General features: G+C 42.2%; 1 protein-coding gene and 1 long non-coding RNA gene across 3 annotated transcripts in view; one reads left to right on the top strand and one right to left on the bottom strand.

Annotated features, from left to right (window-relative positions):
* Positions 1 to 24,423, bottom strand: part of LOC134287444 (uncharacterized) — a 443,288-nt gene that overhangs the window by 276,398 nt on the left and 142,467 nt on the right. The window lies entirely within an intron of this gene.
* Positions 21,446 to 24,423, top strand: part of LOC109429575 (uncharacterized) — a 174,633-nt gene continuing 171,655 nt past the window's right edge. The window contains exon 1 of one of the 2 annotated variants that reach the window (XM_029864068.2): positions 21,446 to 22,510. In XM_029864068.2, the coding sequence (XP_029719928.2) occupies positions 22,330 to 22,510 (181 nt within the window). In that variant the 5' untranslated portion in view covers positions 21,446 to 22,329. The remainder of the gene's footprint in view (positions 22,511 to 24,423) is intronic. The other variant, XM_029864069.2, reaches the window with a different exon arrangement.

Raw genomic sequence — 24,423 nt, 5'->3', positions numbered from 1 at the left:
CAAGTAACAGCCAAGTAATTTACCGAAATGCCGAGCAGAGATGGATGACCAAATGGATGACTGTACTACTAATTCTGATATGAGACTGAAGCGAGACGTTCATAAACTGAGGAGACTATAAGCGAAAATAACGTGGAGTGACCTTGCTGCGGATCTGGAGAAAGAACGAGATGTGGTACCTTGTGGTATGCACATAATAAATTATTGTATTACTCTATTACGTTTAGCGTGTATGTTTACATTGAGTATCTGTCATATGTGGAGATGTTGTTATTGTTGTCTGGAGTGTAAATCATTGTATGTAATATTGAAGTATCGGTAATAAAGTGTATAAAAATAATGAATACAGTTGTTGAATAATCATTACAGAGAAAGATTCTCACAAACACTACTCAATCCTCAATTATCACTCCTCACACTTTGCTGCTCACTCCCCAATGGATTACCTGGATGGGGCGCGTTCACAGTTGTCAGCAGGAGTAAAATCATTTTGTTTCGTATGACTTTCGATGCGGAGAGTAGGAAATCAGTCAAAGCATTTAATTCATCCACACCACTCACTTCCCATTCCTCTCTGGTCACTCCTCACTTTAATCACTCTTCATTGATTTTTCTTCACTAATCACTCAAAACTGCTCACTTCTCACTCCTCGCTCTTCAATAGGAAGAAAACAAAGTTTGTTTTTCTTAGAGATGGCACCACATTTGAGGTGTGGACAAATCGCTGCCCTTCTCTTGTTCCGCATCGCAAAGGTTTGTAGCCTGTTCGAAATTAAAAAAAAAATATTATCCCTACGCGCTTCTTTTGGCTTTATTGCGGTAACAGAGAAATTATTACAACACCATGCAAATTTCAAGCTGTTAACCTTTTTATCCTGACTGGAGTTTTCCACCCTTGTTTCTAATGTGTTTCGAGTAGTGGTGCCGCTGTATATGTAAAAAAAATGTGGGACACGAGCGCCGTCTACGATTCCGTAGCAAAGCCTCCGCTGTTGCTTTACACTGTTATCACGATTACCGCATTTATCAGAAAAGTGCCTAGCATAAAGGCAGCTGCTTGCTTCCCATTTTCAATATGTATTCACTCCTCGGAGATTACTTTTCAATTACTCCGTACCCCTCACTTCTCACTGATCTCTCTTAATTACTCACGTTTCATTTCATTAAATAACTCCAGCCATGAGAACTTGAGCATGAGCTCCCAGCAGCTACGTTCAAAATTTGAGCGAAATCGATTAAGTCTAAGGGAGCGCTCATCGAACTTAAAGTTTATATGGCGAAACTTGGCCAAATGCGTACAAAAATCTTTCATTTTTTCCCGCTACTTGGCGGTGTAAGCGTTAAATAAATGAAATCTGTGATATTCTTGTATGTACTATATGCCAAACAACTTTGTCGAAGAATGCAAAGCGATTCAACGCCTAGGTAAATTAAGGCGAAACATTATTGTTGTGTTTGTTGTGTTGTGTACATGTTTGGCATACGTTTGGCCATGGTAAGTATTCCAATAAAAAGTTCAAGTTCATCAAACGCCCTCCTAGACCTAATCGATTTCGCACAGTACGTCACAATACTTGTTTGTGGCTACCGCTCTCCATCATCCTCGGCCACGCTCAATGCTCGCCAAGTCACGCTCCAACTGGTCCACCCATCGTGCTCTCTGCGCTCCACGCCTTCTTGTATCAACCGGATCAGTCGCTAACACCAACTTTGCAGGGTTGTTGTCCGGCATTATTGCAACATGCCCTGCCCACCGTATCCTTCCGGCTTTGGCCATCTTCTGGATACTGGCACTGGGTTCGCCGTAGAGTGCAGCGAGCTCGTGGTTCATCCTTCTCCGCCATACACCATTCTCCTGCACACCACCGAAGATCGTCCTTAACACGCACCGCTTGAAAACGCCGAAGAATTTTCAGTGGTGTTCCAAGTGTGTTCCAGGGTATATCAGGAGTGTTTCAGGGGCTTTCAGGGAGTTTAATGGGCGTTCCAGGGATATTTCAAGGGATTCCAGAAGCGTTGCTGGGGTTTTCAGAAGATTCCGGGGGTGTTCCAGAAGGTTTCAGGGGGTTGCGGAGGGTTCAGGGGCGTTACAGGGGTATTTCAGGGGTTTTAAGGGATTTTATAGCAGGGGGTTTCAGGGGAGTTCCAGGAGTGTTACTGCGGATTTTACGAGCGTTCCAGGGGTTTTCAAGAGGTTACAGAGATGTTTCAAGCAGTGTTGCAAAGTTTCGATATGAACCGACATTGCAAGCTGAAATTGAGATAGTTAACTACTCATTTGTCTATTTACCATTGAAATATCAATTGACTGGCTTCCGATCATGCAATTGACACTAGCCCCACCATCAGTCAAAGCACTCCAACGCTGGTGACCGGCTCATGTCATTCAAATGAGTTCCAGCTAGTAAGTAAAAAAGGCGATGTCACAGGTTCAATGCTTTGTTCGTCATTGATGACGTGTAACTTGACATAAACCTATGCACCATTTTTATTTTGGCCATCAAACCCAACATAGACTCAAGCGTGATCCGATGTATGTCCAACAACTGTTCAATAATCGGTAATATTTTCCCCAATGTTGACCTGACATCCGATTTTTTTAGACTTGCGGAATTGTTCATGATTTTTCGTGATTCGTGCCCAGCTAGTCATTTGAGTGACAATCAATTCAAATTTCAAGGAATCGCTTCTCATTTGAAGCGTGCTCTTGCTGACTTTTGGAGACGGCATTTCCATCTCTCTAGATGCAACCTCGCTAGTCTAGAACACGTTTGTGATGGTCGATTTTCTCGGCTGGGCACATACGATCCACCGTCCCCAAAGGGTTAAGGTGGAGCAGAAAGAAATCCAGTTCCAATTTTCCATAGATACTTTATAGGCACAAATCTCACGAATGAAACTTCGAACCAGACAGCTTTTGTAAATTCTAGCTTTGCCCACTTGCTAAATGAGGCAGATAATCCTAATCAGACGCACATATTTTCGAATTAGAAAAATTAGTGCTCGTGAAAACGTGAATAGGGGCTCAAGGCGGCCATTGTGCCAGCCAAATGTGTATTCTCTGATGCTTCACCTTAAATCATTTTAAATAAGACTAGAAGCAAAAATGACTGAAAAGATTTGTTGAGTATTGTTCATTTTTGCCTTTCTCATACACTAAGTGCACTGGAAAGGCATAAGTTCACTCCAAAAATGACTTTTTTTTTGATAGAAGGCCCGGATGGTCGGGTCACATATACCAATCAACTTAGCTCAATGATTTGAGGTGATGTCTGTGTGTATATACAATAAACTTACATTACTTTTTGGCAGTAAATCTCAACCCATTTCAATGACCAGTCGTTTCGGAGTTATGGCCATTTAGGTCTTCCGGACCGGTACTCCTGGAAGGAGCCAGATATGAAAATTCTACAAACCTACGTATGTATGCGACACATCGAACTGAGGATTTTCGATATCCTGATGAACGGAAAGCGGGGAAATAGTCTCCGACCCTATCTGAACTGCTAGTGTTCCGAAACTGGTTCCGGGTGTCCCGCCGGAATTAATCAAATGTAAAAAACTAACCCGTGCATGCGAAACATCAATTCGCGGATTTTTAGGAAACTCGATAAACAGTTTGAAAGAAACCAGTCGCAGATCATTTTTGGGACAATCGATACTATCCCGGAACCGGTTCCTGTTGTCCCGCAGGAAGTGGTAAACTGTAAAAATGAACCAAACTCATACATGTGGCACATCAAAAAGCAGCTTTTTGGAAAATCTAATGAGTGGTTCGTATGGAAATAGTCTCAGACCATATTTGGGACAACCAGTAGTGTTTTGGAACGAGTTCCGGGTGTCCCGCCGGTAAAAGTGAACCAAACTCATGCGACACATCAAACCACGCCTTTTTGATAAACTGATGAACAGTTAGCAATAAAATAGTGCTAGTGTTGCAGAACCAGCGTTGGGTGCTTTGCCGGAATTATGAATGTGAACAAAATCGAAGCAATGTAAGAAAACAAAAACATGAAAAAAACTAAGCGATCTTGTGAAGAATTAGCTTAAGTTAAAATTCACAAATACAAAGAAATTAAAATAAATAAATTAACTTAATAGATGGGGGAGAATCGACTGTATTCTGTGCAAAAACAAACAAGACAAAATATTAAATGATGTAAACACAAACACAACCACAGCTACTACAGCCTTAGCAGAATCAACAACAGCTCTTATAATGCATTCCGTACAATACACACACAGATTCAACCTAGACCAAACACTAATTATCGACCAAAGCAACAAATCATCAACTTTGCCATTTCTAGAAATGTGCCATATAACGAATACTAACAATACTGTAAACAAACGAACAGATATAGACAGTTTAAGCACCACATATGCAGGTGTATTGCACTGCATCAAAAACATCCACCAACGTAAAAAAAACATCGCATAGCAACACAAACTCAGATGGGACATAGATGAACTTTACCACTAGGGAACTGCTACCAAATTCAGAAAGGGGTTCATAGCTCAAAAAGCAAAATTGCGCCAAAGTGTCTACGCCAAAAATTAACTAGTGTTACAAAAACCGAGGAGTAAGACATCAAATTTGAAATCAAGACAAATAATGTAACTTTTAACACAAATTATGTAATCCACAGTATGTACCAACATTTACACCATCCGACAGTTAAAATTAGACAAAATCACAGCAAACAAAAAACGAAATACGTATCGTAAGTAGGGAACAATTACTAACAATCACATTCAATAAGAAAAATATAATTATTTTAGTTTCCCCTGAAGAAGACACCATCCAAAGTGTCGAAACGTCGGGTTAGATAACAACTCGTTTTGATTTAACAAGACTGCGTAGCCGTCAAAATCCGAGTTAAATTAACTAAGCGATCTCATCAAATTACACCTTTTTAAATTTCTGAGGTGTCAGAAGGATGGTTCAACGTTGTATTGGAAAATTTAAATTCATTCGCTTCAACTTCAAACAAAGTTTTTTCAATCTCCTTATGCGTCTTAAATTACTGCGCAATACTTTTAAGGGACTGGTTGCACCCTCGCGCTTTGTCATGTGGTTGAAATTTGAATGGGATTTAGTATGAAGAATTTCACTTGCTGTGCTTAAAACTTAGACGAAGACTGCAAAGTGATTGCGAAAAAAGTTATAGCCTAACTTGATTGGCCTCCAGTGATAGTGAAGGTCATGTAGTCAACTAAGATGTCTGTTATTTTTCAGCTCTGTCTAACTCGCTATTTGTCAAGTATATACTTCAATGAGTTTGTCAATTCGATGATACTTTCAGTCCTGGGCACCCATGGTGGTGCAGAGGGTTGAATTGAAAGATTTCCATCCTGGGCGATTGCCAGCCATCGCCTTGACCTGCTGCCAGGTCAAATTTCTGTCGACTTGCTTGATTTCATTATTGAGGCTGCGCCGCCATGAGCCTCTGGGTCTGCCTCTGCTGCGATGTCATGCTAGGTTCCAGTCTAACGCTTGTTTGCAGATTTTGTTTCCGCTCCTGCGTAGAGTGTGGCCGACCCACCTCCACTTTCGCTCCCGAATTTCTGTCGCTATCGGCTTTTGATGATATCGACGATGGAGCTCCATGTTGGAGATCCAATTGTGAGGCCACCATGCACGAATTATATACCGCAGGTATCTGTTGATGAAGACCTGCAGCCCTTGAGTGTTCTCCGCTGATACACACCAGCTTTCGCTGGCGTATAGCAGCACAGATTTCACGTTCAAGTTGAAAATTTGAATTTTGGTGCGTCGACTGATCTGGTTGTTTTTCCATACATTTCTTAAACTCGCAAAAGCAGCCCCCGCGTTCTTGATCCGTGCACCTATGTCGATCTTGGTGCCGCCATCGGCCGCCATTTGGCTATCAAGATATTGGAAGCTTTCAATATCCTCCACTGATTGCCCAGCTACTGTAAAGCTGGAAGGGTTGACAGTGTTTACATCCAACGATATGGTCTTGTTGACGTTGATGGTAAAACCTGCCGCTGAGGAGCGATTGGCAAGATCATCGAGCTTGCTCTGCATATCAAAGCGAAGTTGAGCTAGGAGCAAGGCTAGGAGAGCAACGTCATCAGCCAGTTTGAAGTCATTTAGGTGATCCATGGTAATGGGTTGCCACAGCAATCCACGATTTGACTCACGGTCAATCGCACCAACCAGGATTACGATGAGAAACAGTAGCGATGAGTAGCAACGAGCCGGATGGGATCTAACAAAACACTGTTGTGCAGTACTCTGCACGCAAATGCTCTGTACTGTGCTTCAATGAGGCCGTTGATATTCTCAGGAAGACCCTTGCGTCTGAGGGCTTCGCACATGTTTCCGTGATTGAGACGCTCGAAAGCTTTCTCGTAATCAATGAACACCAGGTAGAGAGACTCTTGGAAGTCATTGATTTGCTCCAGGATGATACGGAGCGTGACAATATGGTCCACACAGGATCGTCCGGCACGGAATCCTGCTTGCTGTAGTCGGAGAGTTGCGTCAATCTTCTCCTGTATCCGGTTATGGATCACTTTGCAGAGGACTTTGAGAACGATACACAGTAACATGATGCCCCGCCAATTATCGCACACAGTCAGGTCACCCTTTTTGGGTACCTTCACTTAGACGCCTTGCATCCAGTCGGCCGGAAATGTCGCGGTTTTCCATATGTTGCAGTAGTTATGCGGATACTACGGGGTTAGCTTTGAGCATCTCAGCTGATATGCGATAGACCCCTGGGGCCCTGTTCGATTTCATGCTACGGATAGCTGTTTCTATCTCCTACACTAATGGAGCTTCGGTGTTGACACGGGTAATGCGTCGAACCCTTGGCGGATCATGCTGAGGTGTTGATGGCGTGACCGACACTTGAAAAAGGTTTCCAAAGTGCTCGAACCAGAGGCATTTCAGGAGCTCTCAAGGGGTTCGATGGGCTTCACAGGCATTCCACAGGTCTCGGTGGCGTCAGAGAGTCCCAGGAGCATTTCAAAGGATATCTAGATATCTCAGGGGTATTTAAAGGGGTCCAAAGGGGTTTCAGGGAGTACCGGGAAGTCTTAAACGTGTTTAAGGAGGTCTCGAGGGCGGCTTAAGAGTCTCAGGGGGCTTCAGGGGATCTTAAGGCTCAATTGAGAATGGCAAATGTTTCAGAATTAAAAAAGCACTTGTTCCCCAAAATGATCCACATTCACAAATCGAAGAAAATAAGAACGTCCTATTGTTTATTTAGTCAATTATGACAATCGGATACAGTCGTTTGTTCGCTTTTTCGTCATTCTGGAGAGAAGTGCTTTTTCAATTTTGGTTAATATGCGATTCTCATTTGAGCCTTAAGGGCGTTAAAAGGTGTCAGAGTGTCAGAGGCGTTTATAGGGATCTCGGAGGTGGCTCAGGAGTCTCAGGGAGCTTCAAGGGATTTCAAGTGCTCTTCAGGGGCATTAGAAGGTCCCTGATACCCTCCCCCATCCCTGAAACTATCCTGAAAACCTCTTGAAGCATCCCTGAAATCAGGGACCCACTTAAACGTTCCCGAAACCCTTTGAAGCTCTCTGAAGTGCCTTTGATATGCCTTGAAACGCCCCTGAAACCTCTTGCAACGCCTTTTTAATCCTTTGAAGCCGGAAGGGTCATATATGAACCCGATGATGAAACCGAACATAACAAAGGTGTTTGAAGCCTGCGCGCGGTTGTGCGCTGCGGCGAAACAATCTGGCTCTAAAAGGCTTAAGGCTCCTGGGAACCCCTCTCCTTTCCACCTTGAATCATCTTTATAGAGATTATTGAAAAGCCCCTAAAATCCCCGTAATTCCATTGAATTGCAAACGAAACGTATCGGATGATGATAGAAATGTCTTCTTTTTAATTGCAGACAATATGTTGCTGACCAGTATTGCTGGATAACAACAAGTTAAAAAACACCGGTGCAATCGTATTCTTGAGCCTAACCCCATCAGTCGACATAGCCTGTTCGGTTCAAATAGTCCACTACCGCAACAGTCACATAGCTGCACACAAATCAAGTGCAGTTAGATCGCTCGCTATTTCATCCCATTATGTCGTGGGAATTGTCTTTTTCCGAGAAAGATTACCACACTTACGACTTGTACGTTCTTTTGTCGCTATTTTTTTTTACTCTACACCGTCTTTCAAACGGCACACAACATAAATAACAAAATGCCATTCAAGCATGTCACGCATGCATTCTGAGACATGATTCATCTCTCTCGGTACCTCCTCCCTGCTGTCGAAAAAAAAGTATAAATCTACGAAGAGTTACCGCTCATTTTCATTTCCTCGTTGTGGTGGTTTGATGATTGCTCCACCTGCTTGCCATTCTAATTTCTTTTCTTGTTATTGTGTTTCGGTTGCGTTTCTTTCGTTAGTTAGTCCCGTCCCAGTCCCAGTCCCAGGCAGTCAGTGCACTGCAGCCAGTCAGTGGTGGATTGAATGGGAGTAGGAAATTATTCAATTTGAACTGGAGTACGTCTCCTCCGTGTGATGTCCATTGGGGCTAGAGCCGCTAAAGTAGAGTGCGGTTTCCATACGGAATTGGGCTGACTGGGTGCCACGGGTTCGATGACTGCCAAGAGTCATACGTGTATGTACGTTGAGCTAATCTACGACATGTTACTGACAGACTAGAACCGACACATGAACCAATTTAGCATCGAACTCACATAGTTTGCTTGTTTGTTCGTTGGCAAGTTACTTATGAGTTCAGTGTGAGCCTCTGGAGCAGCTTGGGAGTTTCTTAAGATACTCCTCGGACTGTATGTAGACTGAAGTTGCTTGTAAGCATACTATTTTAGCATCCCAAGCACCAATGCAATGTGGATTTTGATACGGAAAACGAATCTTCTGGAAACTTGGGAGTTCACCCCAACAATTCATAATCGTTATATTTAAATGGTTCGATTCGCGAACTGTGGTTGCATTAAAACTGTGGTAAACAAAATCAGCACTATCATCAGCTATAAATTGCACAGCTCCAAAATAACCAATCAATGATAAAATCGCCCTCATAACTTGAAGATTTATAATGTGGAAATGAGTATCTAAGTACGGGATTTCGCAAATCAGAGTTAAACTTCCCCAGTCATAATTTCACTTTTCACAACTCTGGTGGCGGGATCGAAACAGGTATAGCCAGCATTACTTTTAATTTCATCAGGCTCTACGAGCTAAAAGTTTCAATTTCACTCGGATAGCCTGACTTCCATATCCGCGCGAACTCTCGCTAGACAAATCGGGGCTAATAGAAAAGGCGCGGCCGGCGACCAACACCACCGTTGGCGTTGGTTGGTTGCGTCGTCAGTCGGACTACATCTGCGCACAAAGTGCGCGCGAGTGCATATAGCTTGGTCAGTAGGAACATGTGCAGATAAGATGTTTTCACAAAATTTTAACGAAAAACAATACGATAAGTGAAATTGAGTGGCAATTTCCACGCATCCAATTATGACCACCGGCGCCGCGGTTGGCATGAGCTTCATCTCAACGAGAGTAGTTAAATTGTTTTGCTGTTACTTGCGCAGAAGCACGAAATGCGCTCGCTCGGGTGGATTGGCCTATAGCTCTGGTTCGGACATCCCATTCATAAGAAAAAAAAAAGTGAATTTCGCCGGCTTAATTCGAAATAATGTGACTTTCCGAAGACGACGACAAACAATTTCCACGCTCGTTTCCATTGTCAACTACAGGAAAGTTCCAGCCGCCATAATTTTATGAACAATTTTATGGCCTATCAGATCCACGTTCGGGTCCGTGTCGACGTTGGCGTTCCGGTGGCGACTTGTGCGGCATAAGCATCGGATAAGCGAAAGTAAATCGTTCTCCGGATTGCGCAGCAGTTTTGAATTGCCGTAATATTTTTTCCAGATAACATTCACTGTTAATCTGGCGTTATGCTTGGGTGCTCCTAAATTATCAGCCTTTGGTTTTTATTCTGGATATATTTGAGCGGATTTCTATCCTCAACGTGTGCAAATGAAAAACGTAGTAAAAATTTTCGGGATTTTCGTTCTGCTTTGTGGCTCTACGTTCCTACTGAAGTTTGACCTGTCTCTCTTCAATTTAGTTTTCTTTGAGCACTTCCACAGCTATTCATTGAAGGGCTTTCGTAGACTGCCTTTGCATGCATTTGAATATTCCCAAATAACCAAAAGTTCGGATTCCACTTGATAAAACGAACTCAGAAGTTCAAGTTTGGTTCAATTCCGGGTTCGTTGAGCTTAATTCTCCAAAAAGTTACATATGTATTGTTTATGAACTTGGAAGTACATGTACAAGCTTTTGACTTCTCTTCAAAACGATATTAAAGTCGAAAATAGGTTCAGAAAAAACTTACTTTGAACTTTAGAGCAAAGTTCAATCAAAATTTAACCGTACTTATGTTGAGTTTTTGCGTGCCTCTAAAGTTCAAATAAAGTTCAGTTCGACATATTCCAATAACTTGAAAAGTTCCGTTTCGAACTTGTTTCGCACTTGTTTTGAACTTACTACTCAATGTTCAGATAAATATTAACCGTACCAAGAGTGAACTTCACTTGAACTTCGGCGACAGCGGAGCCCGGGAGAAGTTCTCATTCAATTAAATCACTCGGAAATCGAGCTCAGCAGCCACAGCTTGTGTTAATTTCACAAGGACACTTTGTTTCACTATAATATTTCAACGTACATACTTGTAATCAACGCAAAGTATCCGTATTGTGTGGTTCGAAGGGTGCCCCCGCAGCGGACAACTGTTCCACCTCGGATTCCGCCGGAGATTGTTCGGCTGCGCACACAAATTTTCCAACTTTGCTGGATGTTTTCAACCCCGTCTCACTTGTTGCACCAGCGCGCCGGTAATCGACACGATCGTAGTCACTGGAAACCGAACTGGAAACTTATAATCTTTTCTGAAAGTTGATACACTGGCACTAATTTAATGCTTTGCACTACGAACCACAACGAACTGAAAATGTCAAACTGTGTAAGTTCACAAGAAGTTCCTCGTAAACTTCTTTCGAACTTTCGACTTCAAAAAGTATTCCAAGTTCAGATAAAGTTCACACGCGAACCTGATTGAGCTCTAATAAATAATATCAGCACATTGAGTAAAATCCCTCAGTGCTTAACAAAACAAACATGGGGTAGTGGTTAGGTGCCGGCTTTCAACGAGGAGAACCCAAATTCAAGTCTCGATAAGTAAAAAACATCAAAAATGTATTACAAGGCATTAGACAAATTTGGATTCCACCTGTACTGATGTCTCTTAAAAATAAATTACTTTTGAGGACTAAGCGTCTTTTTTTCATTTTATCGATGCTTAATTTTTAAGCTGAATAGCGTTCTTTTCAGCGGCACAAGTATACTTTTTGTGAACTCAAGTTCGGTTAATTACTTAAAAAGTGAGCTTTATAGAACGCTATACATCTTCCTTCGAATAGCTGATAAGCCCTAACATGCTGTTTTATCCGAACTTTTGATTGCTTGGGTGATAGTGAACATTTGATGTGGTTCTGAGGACAATTTTGACCTACTGGGTACTGCAGTCAGTGGCAAACACAGAAAACCAACCGAATATGATTATCCGGTGAGTTCGTTCCTTGTTGTTTTTTTTTTGCATCAGTTACTTTTATGAGTGCATGTCTTTTGTTAAATTAATTTCTATAGAATTTACTGCTATACTGCCACCATGATTGTCGGCAAGTGTCTTTTGTTTCATTTTATGAATGTCACTGTTGAGGATTGCATCTCTCGCTAAATTTCTCGAATTTCGCCTTATCTTTTGTGCAGTCCGACAGGTGATAGACAATATACTTTTCTATGTATTTGTTTGTGTATATTTGGAATTTTCGGAGGTTTCAGAGTTTCAGAGGATTTTCAACGAGTTTCAGAGGCGTTTAGGGGGCTTACATAGAGTTTTCGGAGGTATTTCAGAAAGATTCCGAAATTTTCAGCGGATTTAAGAGGCGTTACAGAAGCGTTTTCGGAGGTATCAGAGGTTCTCATGTGCATTACAGAGGGTCCGAGGAGGTGCCAGGGGTTTTTGGAGCCTCTTCAGGAAGTTTCAGAGGATTTTCAGCGGATTTCAGAGGCGTATTGGGGGATTCCGAAGGGTTTTAGGGGCGTTACGGAGGTTTTGAGGGGTTCAAAGGGGCCTTCAGTTTTCTAAAGCACTTTTTGGATCACTGCTCTCAGATGAGTTTAAGGGAGATTTCACCGGTGTTTCAAAGCATTTCATAAACGCTACAGGCGGTTTCAGAAGGGATTGAAGGGATTGATTACGCTTGTACATAGATCTCAGGGCCTATACTCAAGGGAGCATTTGGAGATTCTTAAACAAACGTTGAACTTGACCACCACTTGACAGCACATAGTTGCATGGGACTGTGCAAGCATGAATTTCCTTCAAACACTCAAGTTTACATGCATAACTTGATGACTTATGCTCAAGAAAGTTCTTAGGGAACTTAAAATAGTACCTCGTCTCCACTCATTTCTCATCCCTGAACACAGCCTAAACTTCTCTTAACTACACCCAATACCTCTTTCCCGTCCAACCTTATCCCTAATCTTAATCTTAATCCCGATTCTGAACACAATCGAATCCTTTTGAATAACGTTATCTAAATTGAGGTCCCAAAACAGATTTTACCTAAATGGAGGTCCCAGTGTAGCAATATCTTTATGCGCTTTACACTGTGCAGTAGAGTGGGTCAACGTTGTATGGAAAAACTTTAAATTTGATTGTATCAACCCGGAACAAAGCTTTTTTCAATCTATATTAGCGTCCAATGCAACTGTGCAAAATTTGGGAGCGATTGGTTGTGTCCCCGTATTCCGCATTGCGATTGAAATTTGTATGGAAGTTAGTATGGGAAAACGTACTTTTTTGCATTTTACTCATAAGTTGAGTTTTTTAGTCCAATACCATGTAACTAATGACGTTAAAGTGTAGCCTAGGATATGGCGAACAACTTTGCCGAAGAAACAAAGTGATCCGACGTTTGTGAAAAAAGTTATTCGCCTGGTAACTTAGGCCAAAAATTGAGATTTTATTATTGATGTTATTCCTTTACATGTTAAATGTTAAGCACCACCGGGTATTCTGCACGTAATAACTTTTTCCACAAGTGTCGGATCACTTTGCGGTCTTCGGCAAAGTTGTTCGTCATATCCTAGGCTATACTTTACCGTCATTGGTTAGATTGTTTTAGACGAAAAAATTCAATTTATGAGAAAAATGCAAAAAAGCACGTTTTCCCATACTAAATTTCATACAAATTTCAATCGCAATGCGGAATACGGGGAAGCAACCAATCGCTCCCAAATTTTGCACAGTTACTTTGGACGCTAAAATGAATCGAAAAAGCTTTGTTCCAAAAAATCGACTTTGTTGACCCAGTCTACAGTGTGCAGTGTTCGGTTGTGGACCTTCAAAACTTTTTTGAGACGTCAAATCTGGAAGTGTAATAGGTCTGGAATATCTTCAAGCCTTTCTGTAACTCCCTGAAACGCCACTCAAATGCCTCAGAACGCCACTGTAAGTCTCTTAAGTCTCGTTTAACTCCCGAGAACACCTCTGAAGCCTCAGAAACGCCTTGAAACGCATCTAGAGCCCCCCTGTAAGGCCCCTGAAACACACTTGTAAACCTGACAGAGAACACCCCTGAAACCCCCTGAGGCATCTTGAAATCTTAAACCCGTCCTAAAACCCCCTAAAACTCAGCTGAAAGCTAATGTTCCCCCTAAAATCCCTCTAAATTTCCTGGAACGGCTAGAAATGGGCTTGAAACGGTTGGAAATACCTTGAAACACCTCTGGAAACCCCCCAAAACTCCCTTGAAGCTCGCCTGAAAGCATGTGAAATCTTCTAAAACCCGCTGACATACCTTGAAATGCCTTTGAACTCACCTGAAGCTCACCCGAAAGTCCGTCAAGCCTTACTCTGACATTCCCCGAAATGTTCTGAAATGTCTTGAAACGCCTCTGGATCCCACCCTCAAAAATAGCCATTCAAATCGTGTGAAATCCAACAAAATGCTTAGAAACGCCTTGTAAAACCTTCATGAAGCTTACCTGAATGCATTTGAAATCTTATGTAAAATCTTCTGAGAGTCTCTGAATCCCTCTAAATCTATGGAAACATCTTGAAACGCCTTTTGAATTCTCTCTGAAATCCGCTGAAGCATCCTGAAACTTCCTGAAGCATCATTCTATTTATTTAGCATTTTTTTTTATTCCTGTTCGGGTCTGTCACTGCGACCAGTTTTTAGATCTATTGTGACATTACCCGTATCCTTAGTGTAGTGCATGTCGCATTACTCAATTGCCATTGAAGGGCAATAAAGTATCGATTTTGATACAGTTTTTGTTTTGCTTTCTTAGAAATTTCTTTCTTATAGAAAACGAAACAAGAGCACTGATAATTGGCCATGCATCGGAAACCTAGCATCACCCTTGTTTACCGCTAAATTCTCCCCAGTAAAAGAGCCGGGTTTTAACATTAGCAGCAATACCATTCCAATAATAGAACATGTGTTCAGTAATAAGGATTCTAGTATGTTCCTTGCGTACTAGCACTTTCCAGTCTTCGAAGAGTTAGTACATACATGGATCCCTAACCCAATTTAATTTCCTTTGCATTGAGTTTAGCCTCAGATGGTGAGGTTTTTAACTATATGCAAAGTAAAGTTGGTAAAATTAGTTTTATTCAAAGACTGGAAGTCATTATTTAGCATTACTTTATTCTTATATCAAAACTGAATCAACTATTCCTCGCCAAAACACCTCATTCGTGGCCGCAGTCCTCCATCCTCGTGTACGTCCTATATTTGCCAGATGCAACGGAAGATGATCTGGGATATCACTTTGTAGGCGGCATTCAGATTTGTGATCGCTCGAAAGTTCTCACGATCCAACTAATCACCTTTCTTTCAGGTGGGGTAAATGATCTCTTCCCTTCTCTTCTGCGATAGTTGATCAGTCTCTCAGATCCGATACCATCCCATCCAGCTAACTTATTGTACTTGAGCTGCTGGATAGCATCCTTAACATCCATCAACGTGGGAGGCTGTACAGAAGTAGTCATTTCTCCCGCTGCCTTGGGCCTTCAAGTCAGCACTCTCCACACCATTCAGGCGCTCATAGATGTGCTGTTTCCAGCTTTCGATCGTCTCATGCACGTCCGTCAGGAGGCTCCCGTCCCTATCCCTGAATATTTCGGCTCGCAGCACGAAGCCTTTTCGGGATGCTTTGTGCTTCTGGTAGAACTTCCGTGTATCTTGAGAACGGCAAACAGTTCCATTTCCTCGCACTTCGTTTTTTCCAGGTGGCGCGTTTTCTCCCGAACGAGATGTTTTCGCTTCTGTTTGTATCGTTCCACAATCTGCCGGGATCCATGCTGCAGCATTACCGCTTGCGCTGAATTCTTCTGCTCCCTAATCGCTCAACATCCCTCTCCAAACCATTCCTTTTGTCGACTCCGATCCAATTCACTGAATGGGTGACAAAACGTCGTCAGACAAAACGTCGAATGTCAAAACGTCGAAAGGACAAAACGTCGAAGGGACACAACGTCGAAAAGTGTGTAAGTGTAGAGTGTTATTGAGTTTTCTCCGCCAGTTAGTTGTCAGGATAGTCTACCATAAAAAAAAAAGGTTCACAACCCCCCACCAGGAGGAAACAAGAGCCTGAGAGGGGTGGTGATACGGTAGATCCAGAAAGATAAAACGATGACGAATTGCTTAACGAAAACACATGAACATTGTCTCGTCATCTCGAGTCACTTCCCTAGCGTCACTTTGCACTCAGGCAAGAAAACTTGCTTCAGATTCGCGTTGAAACCACCAACTGAAAAGGTTGAGTAAAGAGTATTGTGTTGATACTTAGTATTTTTGTACTAGTTCCATACTGGGAGTATCGGATGAATTACGGAGAAGGACAGCAGAATCTATTTTGGGACAGTACTTCGGTTCTGAATGATGAAAGCACCGACACACCACCTCACCGCAACCATTTGCTTATATTGTCTGTTTTTGTCGTTATGTCCTTTTGACGTTCGTTTTGAAATTCGACCTTTTGGAATTCAACGTTTTAACATTCGACGTTTTGTCTTTGGACGTTTTGTCCCTAAAACCTGTCCAACACAGTTCCTAAGATACCGAATCCGCGGTCCTTCCTGTACCTTGTACCTTGTTGGCTACAAAGTAACTTTACTCCAACGCCGAGCGTATAGTAGAGCACCATCTACGTCGGTCTTGGGCGATGTTCCTCCAGTTTCCCCGAACGTGTAGGGATCGTAGATCTTCTTCAACCGTGTGCAGCCAGCGAATTCGCGGCCGCCCACGAAGTCGCCTACCTCCACCGGGTTCTCTGCTGAATATTGTTTTCGCTATTCTTTCTTCCGACATTCGCACTACGTGTCCAGCCCACTGAAGTCTGCCGTATTTTATACGTTTCACAATATTCGCATCTTCGTACACTTGGTACAACTCGTGATTCATGCGTCTGCGCCACACTCCATTTTCTTGTTTCCCACCGAGAATTGTCCGCAGCACTTTGCGCTCAAAAACTCCAAAAGTTTTTCGGTCTACCTCCTTTAACGTCCACGCTTCGTGACCGTAGAGGGCAACCGGAAGAATCAGCGTCTTATACAGAGCGAATTTTGTTTGCGTTTGCAAGTTACGGGACCTAAGCTGGCTATGCAATCCGTAAAAGGCCCTATTCGTAGCTGCAATACGCCTTTTCACTCCACGGGAAACGTCATTGTCACATGTCACTAGTGTTCCAAGATAAACAAATTATTCAACAACTTCAAACACTTCCCCATCAATCACTACCTCAGCACTAACACCACTAGGCCTGCTTCTGTCTCTACCCGCTATCATGTACTTCGTCTTGGTAGAGTTAATCGTCATACCTATCCTCGCTGTCTCTCTCTTCAGAGGAGCATAAGCTTCCTCCTCTGCCCTACGATCGATGCCGATGAGATCAATATCGTCCGCAAAACCGAGGAGCATGTGCGACCGTGTGATGATAGAGCCATTCCTCTGCACGCCTGACCTCCTAATCGCTCCTTCGAGTGCAATGTTGAACAGTTAATTTGAAAGATCATCCCCCTGCTTCAATCCATCCAAGGTCACAAACGACGTAGACACTTCGTCCGCGATCCGAATACCTGATTTTGATCCATCCAGCGTTGCGCGAATCAGTCTAATTAGTTTCGCCGGAAAACCATGTTCTGACAATATCTGCCAAAGCTCATTTCTTTTCACTGAATTGTACGCTGCTTTAATATCAATGAACAGATGGTGAGTCTGCAAGTTATATTCCCGAAATTTATCTAGGATCATCCGCAGGACAAACATTTGATCCGTCGTTGATCGGCCCTCGCGAAAACCAGCCTGGTATTCGCCGACGAAGGACTCCTCAAGAGGTCGCAGTCTGTTGAACAGGACACGCGACAGTATCTTATACGCCGAATTTAAAAGGGTAATCCCTCTGTAATTGGCATACTCCAGTCTGTGCCCTTTCTTGTAGATTGGGCATATGAGGCCATCCAACCAACTGGTGGACAATTCTTCATCCTTCCAAATCTTTATAATAATCTGGTGGATTGATTGATGTAGCTGCTCGCTTCCGTGCTTAAGAAGTTCGACCGGGATCTCGTCCTTCCCAGCAGCCTTGCTTTTTTTCAGCTCCTTAAGGGCCTTTTTAACTTCATCCAGTGTTGGTGGTTCCACTGCTTGACTGTCATCCATTATGTTAATCCTGTTCCTGAGTGCTCCTTCGCTGCTACCATTCAACAAATCTTCGAAGTGCTCCTTCCACCTGGCTGCCACCATTGTTTTGTCTGTCAGCAAATTTCCTTCCCGGTCATTGCACATGGCGGGCACTGGCGCAGTCTTGTGCCGCGCGCCATTGACAGTTGCATAAAATCTCCGCATATCGTTCCTGTCCATACTTTCCTGCGCTTCAGCAATAACACTCTCTTCATGTTGCCGTTTTTTTGTTGCGGTGGATTCGTTTCTCTTCTGCTCTTTCAACCCTGTACCGCTCTCTGTTCTGCCGGGTACCGGCCACTAGCATTCGGCTTCTGGCGGCATTCTTTTCGTTTGTCACTCGTTGGCAGTCCTCGTCAAACCAACCATTATGTTGGCGTCGCTGAGTGGTACCTATCACCTCTTGCGCTGTTGTTGTCACTGCTTCGTGGACACCCCATAAGCTGTTGACATCTCCAGATCCGTTGGTCTCTCCTATCCTCTAGTCTAGCTTCTGATGGTACTGTGCAGCAACCTCTTCGGCTGACAAGCGATGGATATTGAAACGCATCGTCCTGTTGTTTCTTGAACTCGTGACGCTGGATAATCGCGCCCGAATTTTTGCGGCTACAAGATAATGATCTGAGTCAATGTTCAGGCCTCTGTAGGACCTCACATCTATGATGTCAGAAAAATGTCGCCCGTCGACCAGCACATGGTCTATCTGGGAGCAAGTGTCACCACTCGGGTGTCCGCGGTCCTTCAGTAGGTATTAATTTGCAAATGGCTTTTCCAGTTTTGACAAAACTCAAAAACAGCTATATAATCTTGTCCGACGTTTCGGTCACATTTGGGACCTTCTTTTGGGATTCAATTATTGCCGATTTTTCGTCCAGTGATGTTCTGGCGAACAATGATTGTTGAACGGGTTGAGTTTTCCCTCACAGCAGTTAACTTTTGGGGTTCAAAAACTGTGGAATTTCACTGGGGTTTAACCTTCACGTACCCGACCCCCAACAACTCATTTTGCAAATGCTGGCATTTCGTCAATTTTATTCCGATTTTTTGAAGTCGCCCTCGAATAATCATTAATTAGTGTTTGTTTATTACACTCAAGTGACCACGTAGTATCCGGAACCATTCCGGAGATATACCAGATTGTGCTGGGGTCAGGGGATGGAGAAGGAGACTGTTTTGCCAAATGGCTAAAAGTGATTATTTCGTGTGTGTTATTGTGTTGTAGAGGCCCCGCGGAGCAGCCATAGCAGTTGATACATACTTAAGGCATTTTTTTCTATTCCATTCTTTCGAAATCATTTTGATTTATACGTCGCTCGGCATATTTTGGTTGCAAACCAGAAATGACCGCGATGAAACCCCCGTGGAACCTGTGCTATATGCTCCAGGGTGGCCAGATTAGTTGATACATACTTCAGTCTATCGTTTCTGACTCAGTCATTCGAAATCATGAAGATTGATATGTCGCACGGCATGTTTAGGTTGAAAACCAGAAGTGTCCCCAATGAGGCCCCGCGGAACCTGTCACGGGAATCCGGATGGGCCAACTTATTCAAATCTGGTTATATCAGTTGTGTTTCACTGTTCGCAACATAAATTTAGCTGAAAATCGGTTGTTCTAGCACAGTGATTCCCAAAGTGGGCGAAATCGCCCCCCTGGGGGCGAAAATCAGGCCCCGGGGGGGGGGGGGGCGAAAATTTGAGAAATCAAAATTGGGGGGCGAAAATACTAACAAGGGGGGCGATTTTTCAATGATTGGAAAACATCAATAGTATTGAATTGCAAGTCGAAAATACCAACTGAATCATAAAAATTCCCGTCAAGTTTACAGTTCAACATTTGTCTAGAATAATAAAAAATGCTATTACTATTAAACTTAAACATCGACTTATTTTACAGAATTATTGGTATTTATGTGGACTCTTTGGCAAAATTGCTAGAAAAAAATGACTGCCACACATATTTCTGAAGGAAACGAACATTCGTGAATCGTGATCAGTTTTTGTCAAAATTATGAAAAGAACAAAGTTTTTTTCGCGAATTGATGAGCAAAATTGCGTTTCAACACGTAGGCGGATTTATTCATGGAATTTTCAAGCAAAAGCATGAGGTTCAGATGAATATCAAAACATTTTTCTGATGAAATTCGTAACACAGTGTTTACATAAAACGCCACACACAGTATTTGAAAATATTTCAGAGAAGCTTTTCGGAGGAATTCCAAACTTTACTGGAAGTTAATTTGAAAACATTCCAAACATCTGCGTGAAATTCCGTTCAAATCTTGCAATGCATGCTGCATATTTACTTATTAGATTTTTTTTTTTGAAACACAGGAAGTATTCAAATTTATAAGGAACTCATTGGTTTGGATCTGGATTTGTATTTGAAGAAAAGTAACAATATTAGAAAATACACCGATATTTATTATTATTATTTTTCATGATTATCGAAATTTTCAGCCCTCGGCAACACACCGATATTTTTCTGAGTTGCACTTTTTCACAAACCATATTTTTGTAATTGTTTCCAAATTTTCCACCAGTTTTATTTGATACTTGGGACCAAACATTGACTCTCAGTTGTTGCAAAACAATGATAAAATATTTGGTTCGGAATATCGAGTGTTCATAGGAGTTCACAGTCCGTTCTATTTCTATTGATCAATGCTGAAATAACAACGGTTTGAAAAGTAGGCACAAACACGATTTCAACTATATTTTTTGCGGAAATGCGGAAAATCAACGCATTTATAAAACAATTTAATGAAAATAAGAGTGACACAGATTTAGTTGCACTGAAGCGACTACTAGCTTTTCCACAGTAGCTCTTTTATAGGCTTAAGCAAAGCATTGTTTCAGCTTTCTGCTATAGACAAAATAAAACCTAACCTAGGGGGGCGAAAATATTTTTTGGAAGCTCTAAGGGGGCGATACCTCCTTCCTAAGAGTTTGGGAAACATTGTTCTAACACAACAACACACGAAATAATCACTTTTAGCCATTTTTGCAACCCCCTGACAATATCGCCAAAATGGTTCCAGATATTGCATGGCCACTTAAGTATGATAAACTAGCACCAATTTATGAGCAATTGAGGGCGACTTCAAAAAAATCGGATGAAAATTGACGAAATGTCAGCATTTTGAAAATGAGTTGTCGGCTGTCGGGTACGTGAATGTTAATTCCCTGCTGTTGCAGGATCTTTTCGTATTCAATGGAAATCTTCTTGCCTCCTTGCTAAGCTATGCCCAAGGAAGGCAATGCTAAACTGAGAATCACGAGTTGTCCCAGTTGGTTCATAATGCAAATAAGAATAAACAAAAGAAGAATGTGAAAAGAAAATTAGTAGTAAGAAGAAAAATAAAAAATAGAAGAATATAAAAAAGAACAAGAAAAAGAAAACAAAAACAAAAGTAAAAAGAACAGATTAAAGAAGAATGGGAAGATGAAGAATGAGGCGGAGAAGAATGGGAAGAAAAAAAGGACTAAATCATCAAGCATAGTTGTTTTGGTATTTGATTTTTACTGATTCTTGATTCATTTCCTGATACCGACCCTAAAAAGAAACCGATATAGCGGGTGCTGTCACTCCCAAAGTTGACCAGCAAGACCTACCCATTCCCTCTTCGGCGGCACACCTTCTTGGGGCCACCACCACACCACAGTTCCGAGTTTCCCAAATCACCGACCTCGCTGCACATATATCGCATCGCGCATCGTGGTCGTTTTCACGCGGGGCGAAAAGACCTCTCGGTCGGCGGCCGGTCGGATATGGCATCAAACCTGACTGACTCTGGGCTGCTGGCGAACACCTTTTCCTCTTTCTTGCTTCCAGCGTGCGATTATTCGTGTTGCGACTGCCGTCCGAACTGGACCTGTTTGCGCCCCGTTCCCCGTTTTTACCACTTTTTTTTTTATTTTCTCTGTGCACATTTTTTCTTGCACACGGCGACGACACTGACATTGACAGTGCGGTTTGACCAAGATTCGGTTCCCGTGTGGTGTGGAGAATTTCCCCGTGATCGCCGTACTTGTATCCGAAGCGACGACGCGCAACTTGATCTTGATCTTGAGAGATTGGTGTGATATACGCGCGGGCGCGCACGCGAAGTTAGATGCGCGGAGCAGATCATCTAGTATTGGCGATGATAGCGAAAGAAGTGTTTCCACGGGATGTAGTCGAACGGTTCGTGTAAGAATATTTGAAGTTTGGGAGCAATTAGTGCTGTTCAACTGAGCCGGGAGGAAGCGTAATTTGCGTCGGTGGCTTTTGGTTGGAGTTTCGTGGTGTTTTTGAAAAGAAGTGCGTTTTTTGGCTTTCCTCTCTGCAAGACGAGCAAGGTGTCCGTCCATCAGTTGTCGAAGAAGTGGCTGACCCAAATTTGCGCATCGGAAGTGTGTGGTGACCTACAGCGCGAGAAGAAGTGCCCCAAGTGATGATTGATGATCTTCGAATGCTGTAAGGGAGAAAGAATGATTGGGGTTTTCTGAATGAGGTGAAAATCGACAGTAGACGTCGCTTTCGAAAGGGGAGTGAGTAAACATAAAATGTGTATCAACATTATCCTATACAAGATGGATAGCATCAAGCGCCAGTTGGGGCTAGGAGATGATCGTAGGTGGTTTTTGCCGGGAGGAGGATCTTCCTTGCTGTTGCTGTATGGCATACTAACGATCATGGCGTTAACTCCCAGAGGATCTGTCGAAGGCTACAGCGTACAGAAAAGAGGTGAGCCGTTTTGATTAGTTTGGACAACAAAATTCCGTTAGTTTATTGTATGTGAGAGACAACAAAGATGATCGATTGAGACCTGTTTTTTCGTGATTCTGTTTTTGGGGTGCCAATGGCAATCACTTTTCTGTTCTCCGTTGAAATTTGCATATGCCAAAAAATGCACCCGGTGTGTGATGTTGAAGATGTTCAAATATGATAATGAGCAATCTGAATCTGCTAAATTGGTTGACTCGTGGATGCGCAACAACAGTTACGTTATAGCAATTATGATGTCTCAATTTTCATTAACTACTATTCATTATCAGTAAAAGCAATTATCTTCAACAAGTCAAGCAAAAAAAACGAACGACAAAAGAGAAGGCCGATAATGTCTTTATCCCGAACGTTTTTAGACAATGACAATGATTCCCGTACCATATTGTCTACAGCAACAAAAATAACAATATTGTTGTTGTGATTCCGACGCCTTATTATGCTGTTTTAATTGCTTCAAATATTTCAATTAGTTCCACGTGAGATTCCGTTTTTGTCTTTATGTAATAAACTCGAAGTAGGAAACATCAACCATCTGAACAAAAACAGTACTTGTCTAATCCAAAAAGAATCGATTTTACAGTTTTCTTTCATCCCACAATCGGTCACCGTGTTGTGTACCGTTCTACCGAATTAGAATGTGACATCACCTATTTCGTTGTGATGATTCTTGAATTGAAATGCGTGGCTGATTTGGGATGTAAATTGATTTTGTACACTAATCCGTCCGCTTGAGCGTCGTATGACATCACGCGGGAATGGTGGGAAATTTTTGGGCAATGCCGATTTAGGATTCGGAACAGTATGTTTCGAAGAATAATAAAGAAATAGTATAGTTGCGAACGTTTAAGAATAAGATTTTTTTACTTGATCGCCTCCGAGATCTTCTGTATGATTTCTGCTGTCTGAGGTGTCATAAGGAGACCGTTCCAGCTGTTCAATGGGACCTTCAATTTCTTAGCCATTATATGGCAAGGTGTAGAAACGTGACTACTTCTGTTGGTGGTTGGTATACTAATGATGGTTTATTCCACGGTGTACAACATTTAGATGGTGATACATTCCGGAAAACTGACAATTTATTGACGACGAAATTCAAATCGCTCAAAGGCGGTGTCAAAGTCATCTAGTACTTCACATCAATTTGATCACAGTAAAAAGACGATAAGGATGACGTCACATGTTTACGTCCAAAAAAGATGTTTACATAGGTATATATCTTGCTTGGTCTTCTTTTTGCCGTAGTTTATTCAGTAGCAAAGTAAATCTTCATAACTCATGGATTATTTCGACCCCTTCTGTGTCCCTTCTTTCATAGATCTAACTTTATATTGTATAGCTTCATGGATCATGCAAAACCATCCATCCAGCGCAAATCAAATTACATAAAATACGGGAATTTTGTATTTCCCGTTTGAACTCAACATTTATCGGAAAATCTCCTTTATTTTAATGTTTGAAAATATTCTAGGGTCCATAAGTATGGAATTTTTCAGGAAATCCTTTCAAAATTTTTCCTGGAATTCCACTGGGAATTTCTTTAGGACTTCCTCCAGGAATTTCTTCGGTAATTTCTCCAGGACTTCTCCCGAGATTTTATCCAGGAACTCCTCCGGGTATTTCTCCAGGAATTCATCAAGGAATCTCTCCAGGAATTTCTCTGGAAATGTTTCCAGGATTTTCCTCGGGAACCGTAACCTTTAATATTATTTTCCATTCGAATGTCTTTTCATCAGTTAATGCCTTTCGACGTCCATTTGACGAATTATCCATTCGACTAAATGTAACATATTTCATCCTCCATATTATGGGTTTCGACTAAATATCCATTCGACCTCATGTACTTTTGACCAAATGTCATTCAACGAAATGCC

Source organism: Aedes albopictus, chromosome 2, assembly GCF_035046485.1.
Source record: "Aedes albopictus strain Foshan chromosome 2, AalbF5, whole genome shotgun sequence".
NCBI lineage: Eukaryota > Metazoa > Arthropoda > Insecta > Diptera > Culicidae > Aedes > Aedes albopictus.
Note: the sequence above shows the minus strand (reverse complement) of the source record. Positions and strands in the feature narration are given on the sequence as shown.